This window comes from Fistularia commersonii, chromosome 31 (assembly GCF_037954325.1).
Source record: "Fistularia commersonii isolate RoL2024-O1a breed Wild chromosome 31, RoL_Fcom_v1.0, whole genome shotgun sequence".
Taxonomy (NCBI): domain Eukaryota; kingdom Metazoa; phylum Chordata; class Actinopteri; order Syngnathiformes; family Fistulariidae; genus Fistularia; species Fistularia commersonii.
Window position 1 is genome coordinate 11,101,402 of NC_141314.1, and position 20,141 is coordinate 11,121,542.

General features: G+C 49.1%; 1 protein-coding gene across 2 annotated transcripts in view; it reads left to right on the top strand.

Annotated features, from left to right (window-relative positions):
- Positions 1-20,141, top strand: part of tenm2a (teneurin transmembrane protein 2a) — a 209,008-nt gene that overhangs the window by 45,569 nt on the left and 143,298 nt on the right. For both annotated transcript variants that reach the window (XM_086178654.1, XM_086178655.1), the window contains exon 2: positions 5,306-5,630. In XM_086178654.1, coding sequence (XP_086034780.1) covers positions 5,414-5,630 — 217 coding nt within the window. In that variant the 5' untranslated portion in view covers positions 5,306-5,413. The remainder of the gene's footprint in view (positions 1-5,305; positions 5,631-20,141) is intronic.

The window sequence follows — 20,141 nt, forward strand, 5'->3', positions numbered from 1 at the left end:
TGTATTCCGAGGGTTGTTTCAGTCCCCATATGTATATATCTGTAAAAACGTAAAACCGTATCAGTGTCTCACGTTGGTTCTCAAGAGAATGTTATGATGTAAAAAAGTAAAAGGACATCATATATTCAGCAAGAGGCAAAAAAAAAGGGAGGGAGTCGATCACATGATCCTTCTCTTTAAAAAAATAACATATTTGTTAACGCATATTTCCGGTAAGCATCTGAGGAAGAGCCTATGTTTTGGCCTCGAAACATCACACATGCAAGAATAAGTGTTTGTTTGTTTGTTTGTTTGTTTAGAAGTTTATTAGGACAGTGTACTATTACATAAAGCACAGAGGCAGAGATGTTTGTACCAGATTGTAGCTCATAGCTAATTTCCATCTGTAGTCCTGGACAATACAAATATAAAACTGTACAAAATAGATAATATATATAAGATATACGGATAGGCAATAAAATAACTATACAATATATAAACAGGCAATAAAATATGTATTGTGTATACGTTTTGTGTTATATGTAAAATAAATCTTTTCTTTTTGGAGCATATTTTTGGTATATTTTGGATTTGATTTTTTTTTTTTCGATCCAGCACCCATCCCTAACCGGCCAGCAGATGTGGGTGTGTTTTTCTTTTCTAACTCTATTTTCTACTTCATGGTGATTTAATGCTGATTAATATAAAAGGGCGTGATTGAAGGGGCCGCGCTGGTCGGCCGTTCCCCGTCGCACCGAGTAGGTCCCTTCCCGTCAAGCGTCTCCATGTGCTCCTGCACGGGTTCCTCCCGTCGTCCACAAACCCCGAACCGTGAACGTTGTCATGTCTGCGCTCGTGGCCCCGTGACGGACGGGCGAGCGTCCCAAGGTGAACGGCGGCCGGGATGAGCTCCGGCTCCCCCGCGACCCTGAGCGCAGGACAAGCCAGAGAGATAATGAACGATTGAATGATTTATAACTGCATCTCTGCAGGAAGGCTTGGAGGCGATGAGCACCTCGTCTCCGAGGGGAAGGCTCTCGACGTGAGACCCGAGCTTCCGCAGAACAGCGCTTTTCCAGAATGCGGGTCAAACTCAGGCGTCTTGTTGGAGGCTCCTGTGCCCAGGATAGAGGAGAACTTTATTCATCCCGAAGGAAACTCTTGCCGGAAGGCTCCGACAAGAGAAACATGATATTGCTTTCTTTGCTGTCCGGTTTCCATCTTGCAGAAAGGGGAGGAGTTGTATAGTTTAATGGCCACATGTAGGAAAAACCCTCTGTGCTTCTGCTTGGAGGTTTCGGTCCACGGCCGAAGGTGCACTGGTAGGACTTCAGTCCAGCATGCAAGGGGTGAGAGCTTCTACGGCATCCTCCTCTGACACCTCCGCCGAGTCCGGTTCATCCTCCTGGACGGAGCCGGCCTTCCCGATGAGCTTATTTAGTCTGTTAGCCGCCTTCGGCCTCCCGCCCCAGCGTGGAAGAGGCGCCGGACGCCACCGTGAGATCCGACATCTGCACCACGGCTCCACAGACGTCGAAGAGCCGAGTCTAGTTTATCCTCAATACGGACGCTCTGGTTCTTGTCCTCGTCCACGAGGTCCACATCGGTCCACATCGGTCCACATCGGTCCCACCGATGGAGATTGGGTTCGGACGGGTCCTCCGTTTCTGGAAGTCCACCACCAACTGTACAGCGCCTTCGCAGAGCCTCCCGCCCGCAGATGACCAATAACGTACATGTTTGCATCATGAAAACGGTATCACCGCCTTAGCCGCGCATTAGCCACGCCGTCACTCGTCCATTCCGAGCTCCTCCCGTCTGCACGTGGACGCGTCCTTGGAAAGATACCGAACACCGAGCTGCTCCCGGTGGTCTGGTTAGCCAAGTGTGAACGGGTGAACATAATCAAGCGTAGAGCGCTGGATAATTGGAGGCCATTTGCCATTTAACGCCATGTAAATGAGTCAAACGTGCCGAGCGGAAGGAAGCGGGCGGCGCCTGATTGTCGGCCATTTTAATAGCCGTCGATTTTTAATAATCCAGGTTGAAATCAGGCAGATGATCGTTCATCTGTGAGAAGTTTTCAAATGTCGTTTTAGTTAAGCTAATGTCTCCGACATTAACATTCTGTTCGGATGTTTTGTCGGATGCTCACTGATTCGGCGATGCAATTAGCCTCCCATTAGCCGGGTGTAATTTCTTGTTACACTGGATTTACATTGTGTCACTTCCCATCATTTGGTTTCTTCCGAAACTCTTATTTGCCGAGAAAAGAAAAAAAAAAAAGGAGCGGCGCCTTTATCAGACTTCACCTTTGTAATTTCCAAAAATGAATTCTCCACCCCCTCCCTGTCATCTCCCAATTACATTTCTCATTCGAGCTGGATTTCATGGTCACTTCACGGTTATAGACACGTCTATTTTCTCCTTCATCCAAACGCCCACTTTCATCTGTTGAAGAAACACAACGGGGAGCGAGATCACGCGTGTGCCGGGACACTATTGAAAATATTTTCATATCGACACGTATATAGATAGACATAGATAAATACACATATACGCCTGGTATTCAGGAATGTCCCGTTTAGTTAGCATAAAATCATTTTTTTGCAGCCAGTCACAGTGACGATAAGTCATTACGCCCCTGATAAATGAGCTGATCTACCTCGGCGTGATTATGACTCCAGTCACTGGAGTAATTAACAAGCTCAAGTTTGGTGTGTGTGTGTGTGTGTGTGTGTGTGAAAGTTTGTGCTTCACTGACCTTGAGGGAAACACCTGTGTGGGTGGAGCGTGATTGATATGCAATGCGATTCGTGTGATTTACCCCCCCTTAGCTTATTACGCTTTATCTATGTATCTTGCAATCCGTGACCTTTCTCCTCCCACCTCGTTAACAATTACACCTGCTTACAGAAGCGTCTTCTCAGCTCAGGTGTCGTACAGCCACGCTCGACAGACAGCTGTTAGCTTTATCGAAACCCGAGGTTTCTTTTACGATGAGTCTGCGGAGTCACGGTGAATTCTTGGCGAAAGCTTCTTCTCGTAGCAGCTGGACTCGAATGTCTTCACTTGAAGATTCCTCCCAGTGATCCCAGTATGGCGATGGAGAAAGGTTGCACCTGAGGCCCCCCTCCTCGGCTCGGAGATGGTTTTTCTGTTTCGACAAGAAATGGTCAGAATACGAAGACGGCCCAACACAGGAGAGCAAACCTATAACATCATAATGGCATTGATACCAAGACAGATTCGTCCACAAGGACCAGGACCTTCTGCGCCTCCAGACAACCAGCAATGACCCACCACCAGCAGCAAGCCCAGTAGCTTCCACCTGAGCTTCGCTCCATGCGATCCAACAGGTTTCACGCCGCTGTAAATCCAGTTTTATCCCCAAAAGTTGCTCTTGGACCCCGACGAACGACATCCCCGTCAGCATAACAACCCCCTTCGACCTGGTTTCTGCTCGTCAACTTTACATTTACACAACAAACCTCCGTAACCTGGACCCGCCCACAACCCTGGCGGTACATTGGGAAACTCCCTGCAGGTCTTTGGAGCTGAAGAAGCCTCCGGGATGAGGGCTGAAACGTCTTCAAAACATCGGCGCGACGAGAAGATTCCGACGAGAGTGCGTAGAAAAATGCTATTTGCATCGCGTGCATATTTCCGTCCCCGTGTTTCCGAAGCCTCTTCCTGTTTCTTCGCCCGCCGTCCGAGAAGCAAACACATTAAGGTCCGACTCCTAATAGCCGGCGCGATGGATCCCGAAGCATAACAAGCTCCTTATGAGCATCACGGCCCAACGTTAATCAATGGCTGAGGCGAGGCACTTTCCAATATTACCTTTCTAAGCTACGGCGCCCTGCTCGGATACGTTCGCTCCCGTCCGGCGCCGCCCCCTTTCTTCCCGTGATATCGACGTGCTGTCCGGACAGCGTGGTAGTTTTATGAAAATGGAATGTTCTGCTGTAACGCGGGGGGCGGGGCGGGGGAGGACCAGACATACCTTGCCTCCAGCTGCAGAACCACGGATGACCTATTTATTACCTTAAATATCCCACTGTTGCTGCTGCGAGCGTTCCTGTCAATTACCGCCGCTTGCATTGTTGTACTTTGATCTTTAGCCGCTAATGCGATGCGTAGCTCAAGGCCCCTCGCGCTTGTATCGCGCCGCATTAGCATTACAATCACGGGACGATCTGCACCCGCGTGGATAAGATTTGAATATTTTAAAAAGCGCGCAACAGGCGGAGGACTAGCGCGCGGGAGAACTTGATGTGCACGTTTGGTGGTGTTGCAAGTCCTGTTACAACCCCTTTCCAGTTCAAGTAACACGTAGCCTGAGCGGGTGTGGATAAATATATATGTGTGTGTGTGTGTGTGTCGGTGTCTGGGTGTGTTTGATTATCCCTTACAGCCTCTGAGGGAGCAGGATTCATTCGCACTCTGATAATGAGGGAGAGACTAGCAATGCCCTCAAGTCATTTCTCCTCCACTTCCACCCTTCCTGTTGCATCCGCCGTCCTTGCGTTTCCCCCCTCGTCTTCACCTCCTCCCAACCAACGTAAATCATCTCTTTTTTTTTTTCTTAATCTCCGTTGTTTTTTTTTCTTTCTGCATTTTCCCAGGATTTTACCAATATCGATCTTCGGTAGTTTTCTTAAATGATGGCGTTTCTCATCGGTTTTGGTTTCAGGCAAACATTCGCCTCTTTCATTCCTTCATGCGTTCATTATCTTTACCGCTTCTCTATACCACATATAGAGATTTACAACCGTTCCCACGTCAAAGGAAGAATAACGTTGTTTAAAATTAAATATCTTACATTTTCATTTGTCTTCTGCGGGTATTTAATTTTAAAACATCGCCGCTTCATCCTGCGCCTCAATCCTGCACTCCACTCAGTCAAAGGGTTTTTTGGGACGTAAGCCGGCGAGCTAACTCTCGCTAAAACGGCCACGAGAGAGCTTATTTGAAAAACGGAGACACTTGAAGGACCTCGGAGTGATTTAAAACAAAATACCAAGATTCCCTACTTGAGTCCTTCATCGTGATGGATGGGATGGATGGGATGAAAGTTGTCCATGGCACTGAAAAGATTGAGACGTGCAGCCGTTCACCCTCCCATTCACACGTCTGCACAATGAAGGGTCTCCGGTGAACCTCCCAGATGTTTTTGGACCACGGGAGGAACCCCGAGAACCCGGAGGCTCCACCCAGAACGGCCCCATGCGGGAACCAAACCCAGAAACCTTCCGTCTCATCACCCTGCACCCATTTGCACTGTTCTCGATTCATGAATACAATGTTTTTTTCTGTTTCTCAGGTCACAGAAGTGGAGAGCGACGTTTTGAAGGCCATCTCGGCGGCTCCTCCACCGCCCCTCATCGCGTCCACGTCTTCTACCCCCGCTTTTTAACGTCCGTCAACCGTCATGGACCTTAAGGACCGCCGGCACCGCAGCCTGACGGCCTCCAAAGACTCCCAGTACAACACGTCTTCTCTGGACGCCGACGAGTGCAGGGTGCCCACCCAGAAGTCCTACAGCTCCAGCGAGACGCTGAAGGCCTTCGACCACGAGCAGAGGCTGCACTACGGCGGCTGCGTCACTGACCTTGTTCACCATGAAGCTGATGAGTACACAAGGACAGGTAGGTTTTGAAATTCACACACACACACACACACACACACACTGATATATATATATATATATATACACTGTATGTCTATACGTCTATTCTCCTGGTGCGCTGATGGGTTTCATTCACACAGTCAAAGAGAAGATCAGACGTGATTAAAGTTTTTTTTTTTTTTTTTTTTTTCGCCGGCTTAATCTCAAGATGTCTCCAGGGCATTCAAAACACTTTCCTGATGTATCAAGTTAATGAAAGCGCATAAAAAGAACTCGCGCACCCAAGGACGTAACAATTGCATCACGACGACTCGTTTCAAGGCCGCCGCCGCCTCCGAAAGTATGGCGAGTCATTTTTCCCTTTTTTTTTTTTTTTTTTTTTAAATCATTTATTGATTGATTTAGCATTTACATTTGCATTTTCTACTGCTTTTTTTTGATCCGCCGTCTTCAGCCAAATGTGTTTTTTTGATACGACTCCATCAGTTTTGTATCAGATGACCAAAGCAGACCTTTGGCACTGGCGAGCTTGTCATAATGAACTTCTGCCTCCCCGGGTGGGTGGGTTAGCCAATAGGCCGATAGGTCACCGCTAAAGGGCGTGTCTGCTCTCATAGGCATGTCTTTAAACTGTGTGTGTGTGTGTGTGTGTGTGTGTGTGCACATAGATACTGCAGAGGCGACATGAAACAGGCGGCATCGATCCCCTACTAGTGAAAGGAGTCAGACTCAATAGAATTGATCGGCGCTAAGCTCTGTTTTCTCTTCATGAGACGCGTTCATAGCAGCGCAGCAGAACATTGCAGAGGAAAGTGGAATAATACTAAAATCCCTCCAAAGACAAAAGCATATATAGAGAGAGTGAGTGAGAGAGAGAGAGAGAGAGTCCTTGGCGGCATTATCAAGATCCTCCAAGTTTAATTTTAGCTTGTTAATGCAGCGCCGGAGTTACAAGTCAGGCTTGTTTCAGGAAACCGTCGCGACGAATCTCTGACACCGGGTTTCAACGGGAACGTGGCGGCGACGAGAAATCCGATCTATTCAGAACGGAAAGTCGTCCATTTTCCGCAGCGCGGATGAAAGACTGGAAGTGAGTGGTTACGCTCGGCCGCCGCGCCCAGCTGACCTCACACCGGGCATTCGCTGGTCAATACCGCGGTCCTCTCAGCCTATCAGCTGCCTCCAAAGCCCAGAGCCACAGATGCATCGTGGGAAGTGTGGCCACAGGAGACCAACAGTGTTGCCTCACCATATGGACTGTGACACCACAGGAGGAGCCGGGGGGGAGTCGAGATAGCCAGCAGATGACTCGAGCTCTCCTCCTCCCTGAATCGGCGTGCGCATTTGAAAGCGATACGGGTGTGTTGGAGAAGAAGCCAGGCTGGATTCGGAGCATCTCTGGCGTTGGAGATGTGAACGTGTCTTCAGTTTGACCCGTGCGGAGACCTCCGCGCTTGGACATCGGATTGTACGACACAAGGAACTGTGTTTGTCTTCCGCCGAAAAGCTTGATATCCAGTTCCAAAGGGCCGCTAGGCTTCTGGGGTTGTTATTTGGGGAGCAAAGGTACAACTTTGGTGGACTGAGGCTTGCGTACAAATGTATCGGCGGCCCACAAGTCACCCGGAGACGTCTGCGACCGACACGATGCTCGGGCTGATCCCGCACGGAGCTGACGGCCGTCGTTTATCTCACACGATCAACACATCCGCCTCGCAATTTCCTCTTCTTTCTTCCCCCGATCGACACGCGCATTAACACAACAACTCCGTTCAGCCCGATCGTCGCTCGTTAACACCAAGTCCGGTTGCCGCCATCAGAATTGACAAAGATAGACCGGGACCCGCGGGTCAGACGCTCCGCTTTCTCGCCGAGCTTTTCGTAGAATCGGATCGCTTAACGGTGGCAGCGCGACCAATTTCCAGTTTTAGAATATGCTAATACGTGTGTATGTAGGGTTGCCATTAGTTATGCGTAAGACAAAAGGTGTTAAGTCACACACACAGATGCCCACACGTACAATCTGCCGAGCTTAGCATTCGTAATTAATCCTGAATGTATGTGACTCACACATAGACCTTGCTCGCATTTAAAGATCACACGGTGCTTCGGCACAAATGTGGCCTTCTTTGTTGTGGAGAGAGAAATAGCGTTGGAAAGAGGCAGGCGGGCTGAATCACTACGAGTACCGCAGATGTCCTCCTGGTGCGACCTTGGCCAGACAAAACGAAAACAAAATTTCAAGCGAGGCAAGCTGCTTCTTGTATTATCAGTGTTTGTTTACCCGCAGCCATATGTCGTGCAGAATCCAGTTTGTGTTTTCATGTTAATGCAACAATATTACTTTGCATGGCCTCCCTCGCTATATCGTCGTGTGGGATTTCTTTGGTTTCGTCGCTTCGGCTATCCTGAGCCGAATATCGGACATACCCCTCGGGAAAGCGGGTCATCTAGTGGACACCCGACCTCCTGCGCTCGTCCTCCTGCAGCCCCGTATTCATATTTTGTAGCGCCGCGCTTCCCTTTGCCCTTTCGGTCATTAAACTCTGTGAGCTCCCCGGAGTTTGCATGTATGCGCTTGCACACTTTCCTCGGGGACATAGATTGTGCTAAATATGCACCACAAACTGCCACATATATCAGATGACACAACTAGTTGGATGATCCCAGGATGCAGACTTCCACAAAGGCCAACAGAGATGTGAATTTGACATCGCATCGTGTTAAATGTTTCAGATGGCAATGCCATCTGGGGAGGATGTTTGTGAACTCTTCCCATAAAGTTGATTTTCTTGGTAATTATTCTTCCCAGAATCATTACGGCAAAACCAGTGCCGCTTCAAGAGCTGCTAAACTCTGTCACAGTAATAAAGAAATCGATAATTCAGGAGCAAAACAACCTCCGACGGATTAGCTTCATATTCTCACCCAGCATCCCAAAATATCAATCGAGAGCAAAAATGCATCATAAAGCTGGGTTTTATGCACTCGCCGCTAAACCCATCATTTAAATGGCGGGTGATGTTTGAAGACGTTCAACCCAACGATTGGTTCATTCATCCATCGGGGTCGGAGCCCATCCCCGCTTGTGGTCGGTCCGTGACGGGACGGCGTCTGGAGACCTTTAACCGATCCCTCTCTGGACAAGTCCTCGATGAACCCCCTGAGTGACCAGAGGTCCTCAGTTGCCCCTCCAAAATGTCCGTACGCCATTTTAGGCGTAACCGGTTTGCTCCCTGGGCTGAACATGCATTCCCTGCTTGACCCACACCGTTTATCTGCAGCCTCGACGCCGCTCTTCTCTTCTCTAACAACCACCTACAGGTGCAGAACCTTTGTAGGCTAATGTGGAAAGCAAGCCCTGCCCCTTTTCGTCTCACGTTTTCCTTTTAAAATGGATCCAACGGAGCCTCCCATCTTTTCTACCCCTGGGTGACCGTGGCTCGGGAACATAAAGAAAGCCCTCCATCAAGGCAGATTTACAACTTAGATCCCTCCTCCTTTGGCCCCACTCTTTCTCCGCTCTTTTATCTTTCCATCTGTTTTTTTTATGATGTTTTCCGTCACATCCCACGCTTCTGCTTTTGTCCTTTGGGTTTCACGGTGTCTGTCGCCCTTGCTGTTTGTATATTGTTGCCTTTTTAGTTACATCACACGTCGGTGGCGGCGTGGCTTGCTATATACATTAGCAGAGCAGTGTTTGCCTTTGTGTTTGATTTCACGCAGGCTTTGCTGGCTATCTTAGCTCCGTTTATGCCGGCGCTCACCCTCACATGCTGTTTTGAGGGAATGTTTGTGCTTCACTTTGGAGATGCGACACGGACAAAGACCGCACGGATGCCATGACCGCATTTACCGCCGTCCGAATCCCTAATTCTGAGTATTGTCCAGAGTTACGGGCACTGTCACAAGTGGGCGTTGAGCCGAGCACACAGCAGGGAGGACGTGGAGGGCAGGCCTTTGGCTTCTGGGATGCTGCAGAGTTACAAAGTGGACTGATTTAGGGGAAAACGCCGACCTCCCTGTCCGTGTTTCTATTTTCGCTCCTCGGCATCTCCACTCTATGAAAATGATGAAATTGGCTCTCCTGCGCCGAGAATTGGACGCGCCGGACAAACATCTGCCTTTGTGCGCTGCCATGCCGAATCCTTCCTGGGCTTTCATCGCAGTCGACCCGGACCGCTGAGCGTCCCGGGGAGGACGTGCAGCCTCATGCCGTTAAATATTAATGACGGCGAGGTACAAACCATCCCTTCTTCCTGCGAGGTCTCTTGTCTTTTCCTCGGCATTCTGAGCCAGACTGCAGAGCCACCCAGAAGAGCCAGTAAAATGTCCCGGGGTCAGCTGTACTGTACAGTGCATGCTAACCCCATGTTCATGTTTACAGTGCATGCTAACCCCATGTTCATGTTTGCAGTGCATGCTAACCCCATGTACATGTTTGCAGTGCATGCTAACTCCATGTTCATGTTTACAGTGCATGCTAACCCCATGTACATGTTTGCAGTGCATGCTAACCCCATGTACATGTTTGCAGTGCATGCTAACCCCATGTTCATGTTTGTCCTTTCCTATACCGGAACTTCTGACTTATATCTGCAAGGACTTATTTAAAGCAGTGTTTGGTCCAGGACTCAGTAAACACCTTCATTTTTGGATGATAAGCCACTCCTCTTCAGTGCGCCTTGAATATCGATGCGGCTAATTTATGTTGTTTTTGGCCTAACGAGCTTCACGCCGCCAAAATATTTCGCCTGGTCACATCAGACTGATGAAATGACCGTGATATTTTGAGGACGTTCCATTCCGACAGCGAAGACGACGACTTTAACGGTTTTACGACAAAACGGGGGTAGAAAGTGGATGGATGGACTTTTCCTCGTCTTACATATTTTTCATCTTTGTCATCGGTCGTGTTACAGCCGCCGTTTGGAAAAAGGCATTTCCAGTAAGTACGTAAGTTTAAAAAAATGTTTGTGTGTAAATATCTCATGTTAAATTGTGGACACCTGTGGCTTATATACAAGCGCGGCCTATATATGTACACATAGATTTATTACGTGATTTTTAGCCGGTGCGGCTTCTATTCAGGTGTGATACCACAGCTCCTCTGCATTGGGTTTGTGAATGAGAAGGAGTGATTAATGGTGTTTCTGGGAACAACTGGAAGTGAGTAAAGGTCAATTAGGACTCGGTTTATAAGATTATGCGGCCTGCCTGGATTAAGCTCCGCCCCCTAGCCTGTCCAGCTCAGTCTGATTGGAAGGTTTAAGTGCTAGCTTTTAGCACTGGGGTCGGCACAGGTGTGCGCACACGTTTCCAAGCATGCAAACAACGCATGTCCAAGCTGCCTCTTATTGACATACATGCACAAACACACTCGTGCACGCTCCTGCAACCCCCCACAGACACACACACACACACACACACACACACACCCCTAGGTACAAATAAGCTGGTTAATTGACAGAGTCTGGGGGTGTGCATGCTGACATCTGCAATTTTCTTAAAATAAAAATTCATTTATTAGACACTGCTGTGTGGGTTTTGTGAGAGCTGAGTTAATCTATGTTTACTACGTAATGACCCTCTTTGACTCTGCTTTGGCAGCTTTTGATAAATGAGGCAGATTGTAAATGTCACTGTTATCAAGTGTGTGTTTTTCCCCTTCTCCTCAGCTGAGTCACTTGCCTCCAAGGCTGTAATTAAACATGTTCCCCAGCCACAGAATTTGACTGTGTGTGTGTGTGTGTGTGTGTGTGTGTGTGTGTGTGTGTATGTGTCCCTATTCTTATCCACATTTTTAAGACGCTATTTATGTCCTTGCTTTCATCACTAAAAAGACAATGACTAATGTTTTGCTTTTTTACTTGACGACCATGCACGTGTAAATCCTGTGCAGCCAAATGATGCAATGGATTCAATAGAAAAACTCACTAGAAGCAAATTTTATTCCAGCTGCAACTACCTGGTGGGGTTTTCAGACAAAAATGACTACCGTGATTTCTGAATTATTGTGCGCGCCTGAATATAAGCCGCATCGGCTAAAACGTAAAAAAATCTGTGTCCGTATATAAGTCGAATATGTCTATAAGTCGCAGGTGTCCACGTTGTAACATGAGCTATTTACACAGAATATTTACACTTTTAATTAAATCCATACCGGTAACATCCACAAATACGTGCTGGAAATGTTGTTTTTTTTTTTTTTCTGAACAGTGGCTGTAACACCTCTGATGAAAATGTTGACTAATAAATAAGACAAGGAAAAGTCCATCCATCCATCCATTTTCCATCCCCGCCTTGTCCTACTCTCTTGGACTTGGCAGCCGCCTCAAAATTCCTCGGTCATTCCATCGTTCCGATGTGACGACGCTAAATATTGTGCCGGCGTGAAGCTGGTAGCCCAAAAAAATCCATAAATTAGCCACATCGTTGTTTAAGCCGCAGTGTTCAAAGCGTGGATGGGGGGGAAGTAGCTGCTAAAAGTCTGGAAATGACAGTAAACAGACAAATAATTTCAGCAACTGCATCGCATACATTCATAGTACATCATCATTGTAATGCCGCAATTAGTTGCAGTCATCCAATTAGTTAATGTGCTGGTTATCTGTCAGAGGCGAGTACCTGTGATTTGCCCTTGTGTGGCGCGGCGGACCTGTCAGTCATCTGCCATTCCTGATCACATCCCGCCCAATGCGAAGGTCGACGCAATCACGGAGAGCGGGGAAAAATAAATATTCATCCATTGGTCGTCTACCCCGCCTATCCTGCGGTCAGGGTCGCGGGCGAGGGCCGGAGCCCGTCCCGGCTGTCATTGGACGAGAGGCGGGGCTCGCCGTGGCTCGCCGCCATTCGCATAAAGCGAACTCCCCCTCCATGTTTTTCCTTGATAGTTAATAACATGCAATTTACCGTTCAAATATTTGCTCATCAAACACTTACAGTATGCGTTATAATTGCCCGCTAATTGCTGAATGAACATGTGAAAGCTATAGAAAGTCGTGCCATAGATGTTAAACACCGCTGTGCGTGCGGTAATTTCGATCAACCGCTAATAGCACCTGTGTTTATTCATTTATGGAGTTGGGTTTCCATTCCATCTGTCTCCCAGAGAACATATTCAGACCTCGTAGTATCGCTCGCTCTCCAAATCGATGATTCTTGAATGAGTTTGTGATTCGGCGCCTGTTGCAGAGGTACGTGCAGGATTCGCTCTTCGGCATTTCCCAAAGAGGAGGCGTAAATGTGGAATTCCAGCGTCGTGGAAAGCGGTACATTCTGTGCCCTGGAGGCCACCGCCTCGCTCCTGGTGTCATCCCGTCGTCCGGGACGTGGTTACATAAGGTCTTGTCATCTGGAGGTGCGAGACTCCACGTTGGAGGTGCTAGAAATATTCGACGATGACGCACCTGTTTGGGCAGCAACGTTGAAATGGGGAACAGTAGAGGAGCCGGTGGAGGAAGGTCTGGAGAGGAATGAAGGTCAGACGCAGCCAGATGGGATACGTCCGTGTGGAGGAGAGGAACCCGAGGGGAACGCAGATGCCGACTCTCAGACCAACTGAAAGGAAAGGTGGTGGAGACGGTGGTGAGACCAGCCACGCTGTCTGGTTTGGAGACAGACAAGACAAGGCAGAGGGGAAGATGTGGAGCTTCTCTTTGGGAGGGACCAGGATGGACAGGTACAGGATGTTCTGGAGATGGTTTGGTCATCTCCAGAGGAGGGACGGTGAATATATTGGTAGAAGGATGCCGGGGTTGGAAGTGCCAGGCAGGAGATCCAGAGGAAGACCAGAAGATTTCTGGATGCGGCGAAAGAAGACACGGCGTGAGCAGGTGTTCAAGAGGGTTGTATGAAGGAGGTTGATTCACTGCGGCGAGAAGACGACGGTGCAGAAGGTGACGTGAACTTCTCCTTCCACCACAAGCGAACTCGCCATCGTTTTACCGCGGCAATGCATTCTCTGTGTCGCACAGATGGAACGGGCGAAAGCCTGTGAACTTCCTAAGCGGCCTCTTCCACGTTCTCCACGCCTCCCGCTCAGGGGGAGGAGGTTAGAAAGAGAGGCCGAAACCAAACGGCGTGACGGCGGCGCTCTATCGCGAGGTGCCTGAACGCCTCGGAGGAGCTGGAGGACGCGGCGAGAAACGCCCTCGGAGGCGGGAGGCGCCGGATCTTCTTCTGCCGGGATGTAAACAACCTGCTCACATCAAACGTGATCAACTTGTTTGTGTGATTTACTGCATGGAGGAAGATTCCAGATTCAAAGCGTGTGTTGTCACACGCGCGGGGTAGAAACCTGTTTCCCATCACACTGAAATTCCTACTTTGCTCGCCGATAGGAAGAGTGTAAACATTATGATAAATATGATTATACACTCACCAGCCACTTTATTAGGTACACCATGCTAGTAACGGGTTGGACCCCCTTTTGCCTTCAGAGCTTCCTTGATTCTTGGTGGCATAGATTCAACAAGGTGCTGGAAGCATTCCTCACAGAGTTTGGTCCATATTGACATGATGGCATCACACAGTTGGCGCAGATTTGTCGGCTGCACATCCATGATGCCAATCTCCCGTTCCACCACATCCCAAAGATGCTCTATTGGATTGAGATCTGGTGACTGCGGAGGCCGTTTGAGTCCAGTGATCTCATTGTCATGTTCAAGAAACCGGTCTGAGATGATTCCAGCTTTATGACACGGCGCATTATCCTGCTGAAAGTAGCCATCAGAAGTTGGGTACATTGTGGTCATAAAGGGATGGACGTGGTCAGCAACAATACTCAGGTAGGCTGTGGCGTTGCAACGATGCTCAATTGGTACCAAGGGGCCCAAAGAGTGCCAAGAAAATATTCCCCGCACCGTTACACCTCCACCACCAGCCTGAACCGTTGATACAAGGCAGGACGGATCCGTGCTTTCATGTTGTCGACGCCAAATTCTGACCCGACCGTCCGAATGACGCGGCAGAAATCGAGACCCATCAGACCGGGCGACGTTTTTCCAATCTTCTATTGTCCAATTTCGATGAGCTCGTGCAAATTGTAGCCTCAGTTTCCTGTTCTTAGCTGAAAGGAGTGGCACCCGGCGTGGTCTTCTGCTGCCGTAGCCCATCTGCCTCAAAGTTGGACGTCCTGTGCGTTCAGAGATGCTCTTCTGCCTACCTTGGTTGTAACGGGTGGTTATTTGAGTCACTGTTGCCTTTCTATCAGCTGGAACCAGTCTGGCCGTTCTCCTCTGACCTCTGGCATCAACAAGGCATTTCCTCCCACAGAACTGCCGCTCACTGGATATTTTTTCTTTTTTTCGGACCATTCTCTGTAAACCCTAGAGATGGTTGTGCGTGAAAATCCCAGTAGATCAGCAGTTTCTGGAATACTCAGACCAACCCTTCTGGCACCAACAACCATGCCACGTTCAAAGTCACTCCAATCACCTTTCTTCCCCAGACCGATGCTCGCTTTGAACTGCAGGAGATCGTCTTGACCACGTCTACATGCCTAAATGCACTGAGTTGCCGGCATGTGATCGGCTGATTAGAAATTAAGTGTTAACGAGCAGTTGGACAGGTGTACCTAATAAAGTGGCCGGCGAGTGTAGATACGAGCAGTGCAACGATACTGTGGCTGAGCAATATGACATTTGAACGCGACTCCTGTAGGAGTGTGAACGGTCCATGTTGGGGGGTGGGCGTGGTCCTGGACCTGCGGCGCTCCGATCCAGACGGGAAAAAGGTCCGATCGCTCACCTGAGAGCCGCTGACGGAAAGCGTCGCCCTTTGCTCCGAGCAGCCGCTGCGCCGACACCAGCTATTTCGGCCAACTCTCCTCTTCATCCATCATCCTCCTCACTTTCATGGGCACTTTGAGCGACTCCTTCATCATTGTCCTCTCCGTCAATCTGCTGGGGTTCGAATGGGAAAGGCCGGAGGGAAGGCGATGAAGGTCATTACTCAGAATACATTGTCGTCTGAAGAGGATGGAGAGGATCGGGAAGGGAAATGAAGTCAGACTGAGGCGGTGTGGACGTGGACAGAGGAGGGGTGGAGAAGATCTGGCTAGAAGGACGCTGAGGTCGGAGGTCAGTTGGAGGTCAGGAGAAGGTCAGATCAGCCAATGGCGACCCCTGAAGACTCGGAATGCGTCGTCACCAACGATGAAATCGATTTTCTCCACATTTATGAAAGTCATTTAATGATGTTTTTATACCTGATGCAAACATTTTATCCAATAAGGTCCTCCAGCCTCCGAGGAAGTCGCCCGTGACTCCTGGCTTAATGAGCAGGAAGCTTTCATTTGCAAACAGTCGCACCGTCAGATTTGCAGGGCCTCGGTTTCATCCAGCGGACAGCAGGAAGCATCTGCATTCATTCCGAGTTCTTCTTTTCTGCTCACTTTGCAAGTTGAGTAATCACTTTGCGAGCTTTATTTTGATCCTGAGGGAAATATCCAACTCTTTAGCCGCTAACTGCTGCCGCCTCTAGCGAGTTGCTAACTTTGTGTGTGCTCCGCTCTGCGCTGGGCGGGTCGCACGCAGCGGGTTTGTGCGACGTTGATTGCTTAGAACGGCTCCCCGCCGCATCTAGATTATGGCTGTTAGAACCCAGCAGAAGTTTGGGCCCGGGATGGGGTCCGTCCAGAAAATTCCCCATTAGCTCGGCGCGTCGTAAACGGTGACTAAAAGAGGACCGCATTAACATCGGGGGGGCCGGGATGCTGTCATCAAAAGCGGCATGTCGTCAAGGACGTGCAGTCATTTACTGAAGACGAGTTTAGGACGCCTCCAAAAGGAAGATCTGACTTTTTGGACAATGTCAAACCCTGACTTTAAGGACGGACGCGAAAAAAACGCTTCATTATGTTCTTCAAGAAAATGACGGACAGTTTCAAGGCAACGGCGCGAACGTTGCCTCACGGGCTTCAGGTGGATCGAGACCGCCGGGAGCCGAGGAAGGACGTGCACGGCGTGGACGGCGTGGACGGCTCGGGCTACACGATTTGGAGAGGTGAAACAGGAAGTGGAGCTGATTGAGACGGTGAAGGACACGTGACGGCTCACGTCCTGATAGGGAACCCAGAGAGAGAGGTGTTTGCAAATGGTGATGCACGACCTAGCATAACCGTAATGATTCCGCCGGGGTCGCCGCCGACACCAAACTCCGTCACAAAATAGCCAATTATTTCGGCTTACACGGTTCGCAGGTGTGCGGCAGGTAGGAATGTGAAAGGGGCCACAGCGTGACGCCCGATAACCGCTCCGCAGACGACGGGGAACGACGGCAAAGCTAATTAGCAACGGCCGTAACCGGAGAGCTGCAGCACTGAGTGTTAACTGTATGGATGAGGAATACAAAAGTACAAGTGTGTGTGTGTGTGTGTGTGTGTGTGTGAGAGGGCTTCTTCACTTTACCCGGCCATTTCCCGTGCAAGTCCTGCTCATTGGAAACTTCTCTCATGTGCCTGTAGACATCCACTTCAATTTAAACACCACTTACCTCGTCGCCATGACAACCCTGATTTGTGCAAAACCTTTATTGCTTGCCTCTGCTGCGCCATCATGCCCGTGTGTGTGTGTGTTTGTGTGTGTGCATTCGTGCATGTATCCGTGGCTGTCTATGTATGTGTGTGTGTGTGTGTGTGTGTGTGTGTGTGTGCGTTCGTGCGTGTATCCATGGCTGTCTATGTGTGTGTATTAATGTGTGCACGAGAGGCAGATATGACTTCCTCACATCGAGAGAAGCCGGAGCCGGAGACGATTAGAGCAAAGTCAACTTCCTCTCCTTTCTGTGTGTGTCTGTGTGTGTCTGTGTGTGTCTGTGTGTGACTGTGTGTGTCTGTGTGTGTCTGTGTGTGTGACTGGCTGCTTTCATCAACCCAAATATGGCGTCGGGGTGTTATTGAGCGGCCCGTCTTCCCCCCCACCCGGAGAACCGGGATCTGGCGCTTCCACCTTGAAGAACTCGCACAACTTCTGCGAGAGGAAGCGCAGGCGCCCGTGTCCTTGCACACACACACACACACACACACACACACACACACACACATATATACACAGGAAATGGTTGTTTTCCATTGAAGTAAATTCAATGACCACATCCTTCTGAAGACATGCATTCATGAATTTTCTACACCGGTCCCTTGCAATTGTCTCCTGGTGGGATCCGCAGATCCGCAGCCCGTTTTGCATAATTTTCTTTTCTTTTTTTTCTTTTTTTGTCTAATTTCATTACTATTCGAACACTGGTGGCGAGGAGGCAGCACTTTGGAGGGAGACATTTGCATAAACATGGGCAGTTATAGACAACTGTCTGACAGAGGATGAATAGTCTGCCTTAGATGAAGATGTGTGTGTGTGTGTGTGGGTATGTGTGTGCGTGTGTGTGTGTGTGTGTGTGTGTGTTAGGTGGGTCTGTGTAATATAGAACATCGTAATTATTGACTGATGACTAAATATGCACATGTCTCGTACTGTAGTTGGTTGCATTTATGACCATGTTATTTTGGTTTATTATTTGGAAATATTTATGATTCCAGAGAACTCAAAGAAAAAGAAACCCACCAAAGTCCAATAAAGTCAATTACAAAAAATTGCAATTGTTTTAATTGCATGTCTGGGGGAGGCTGCTGCAGAGCCATGTGGTCCAAGTGTCTGCTCTGCTTCTCCACGCTGCGTTTATGTCAGAGGAGCCGGGCGGTGTGTGTGTGTGTGTGTGTGTGTGTGTGTGTGTGTGTGTATGTGAAGACTTTACAAAATATAAACCAATCCAAAACCTGCGTGTCAAACAAACCATGAATGTAGCCTCGCCCATCTTCCTCAAGCTTCCTCCTCCGAGCCGTGGGTTCCTCACAGAGCTCCTCAGAGGCCTTCAGGATGGATGGATGGATGGACGGATGGATGGATGGATGGATGGATGGATGGATGGATGGATGGATGGATGGATGGATGGATGGATGGATGGATGGATGGATGGATGGATGGATGGATGGATGGATGGATGCATCTGAGCGAGGAGCATTTTGATGTTTGACTTGAAGCATCTCCACCTGGTTGACCAGCGAGCCCTCGGCTCCTCCACTTGACAAACTTTGTATATTTCATCCGGCTGGGATTCTTGGAGACACGAGAACGGCTTTCGACGGAGGCAGATGATTGGCTGAAGAATTGGCTGAAGGCATCACCTTCGACCCGGCGTGATCTTATGAATGCATCCCGTTGGACCTTTTTTTCCCGTTTTACTGATCGTCGTTGTCGTTCTTGTTTCCTTCCTGTTTTTGATTGTGTCGTCTGTTCCCTTCCGCCTGCTGGGCAACACTTTGCAAATTCGGAATTCGCTACAAAAGCCGTTTTTCTTCAGTCCCGCGAAGCAAACTCACCTTTTCAGTCTCGCCTCAAGGTCGAAGGGCGGAAGGGAGGGCGGCGCAAAGCCGGACAAATCGGAACCGGCCTTCCCTGCGACGCGCCGAATGGCCGGTCACGGGGTCGCCGGCACTTGACAACTTTTAGATCTGGTATAAGCGGCATAATTACAGGAAGTGAACCCTTTCGGCCCGCTTTTACTTTCTTGCAGAATAACACAGTGGGGTGAAAGAACGTCAGCCAGCATAAAGCGGCTGCTCTCTATACTTTGTCTGTCAAACTGCTAACAAGCACAAATGATTTTTTAATGATAGGCCCCTCTTTCCCACAAAGCTGTCTCCTCACAAACAATCATACTCATAAAAACACACACACACACACACGCCGCAGATTTGCTCCCACACACATCCGTAATAAATTCCATCAAGGGTAGTACATTTGGTTTAATGGATGGTTGCAGAAAGCCGTTCCCACTCCAACTGTTACGCTGTTCCGACGAGATCCGGACTTTTTTTTTTTCCCCCGTGAAGCTTTTTTTCTCTGCAAAGTCCAAGGTGTGAATTAGCATCGCATCAGGGATTATTGTGATTGGACATGAGCTCTGAGTGCCCGCAGACGGCTGAAGTGATTTTTAAAAATAATCTAAAAGCCATAAAATGCTATGATTATAACATTTTCTTTGACAAAAAGCCTTTGGCGAGCGCTCCCGCCTCGCAACAAGAAGGTCCCTGGTTGGATTCCCACACGGGGCCCTTTTTGGTGTCCATGTTCTCCCCGTATCTGCGTGGGGTTCCTCTGGGTTTTCCTTGAAATAAATACAAATATATTCTCGTCAAATTCACGGCCGGAGCGGCGATTAAACGTCCATGCTGAGCCTCGAGGAGGTTGCACGTCTCCGCGAGCCACCTCTCGCTCCATGTCAGGTGTTTAAACTGAAATCCGGCCGAACAAGACGGCTCGCCGCTCGCCGCTCGCCGCTCCCAGGGCGCCGCTCGGTGGCCGCCGGCCGCCTCCGTGCGGAAGACGGACGGGCGCCGCACGTATATGTGCAATTCTTTTTCCTCTATTTTTTGAGCCTGCACAGTTTATATTTCCTCCCGCTGAGAAAGCTTCGCCCAGATTACGCAGCAGTTTGTTAGCTCCGACAGCAGGACCGGATTTTCTTGTTT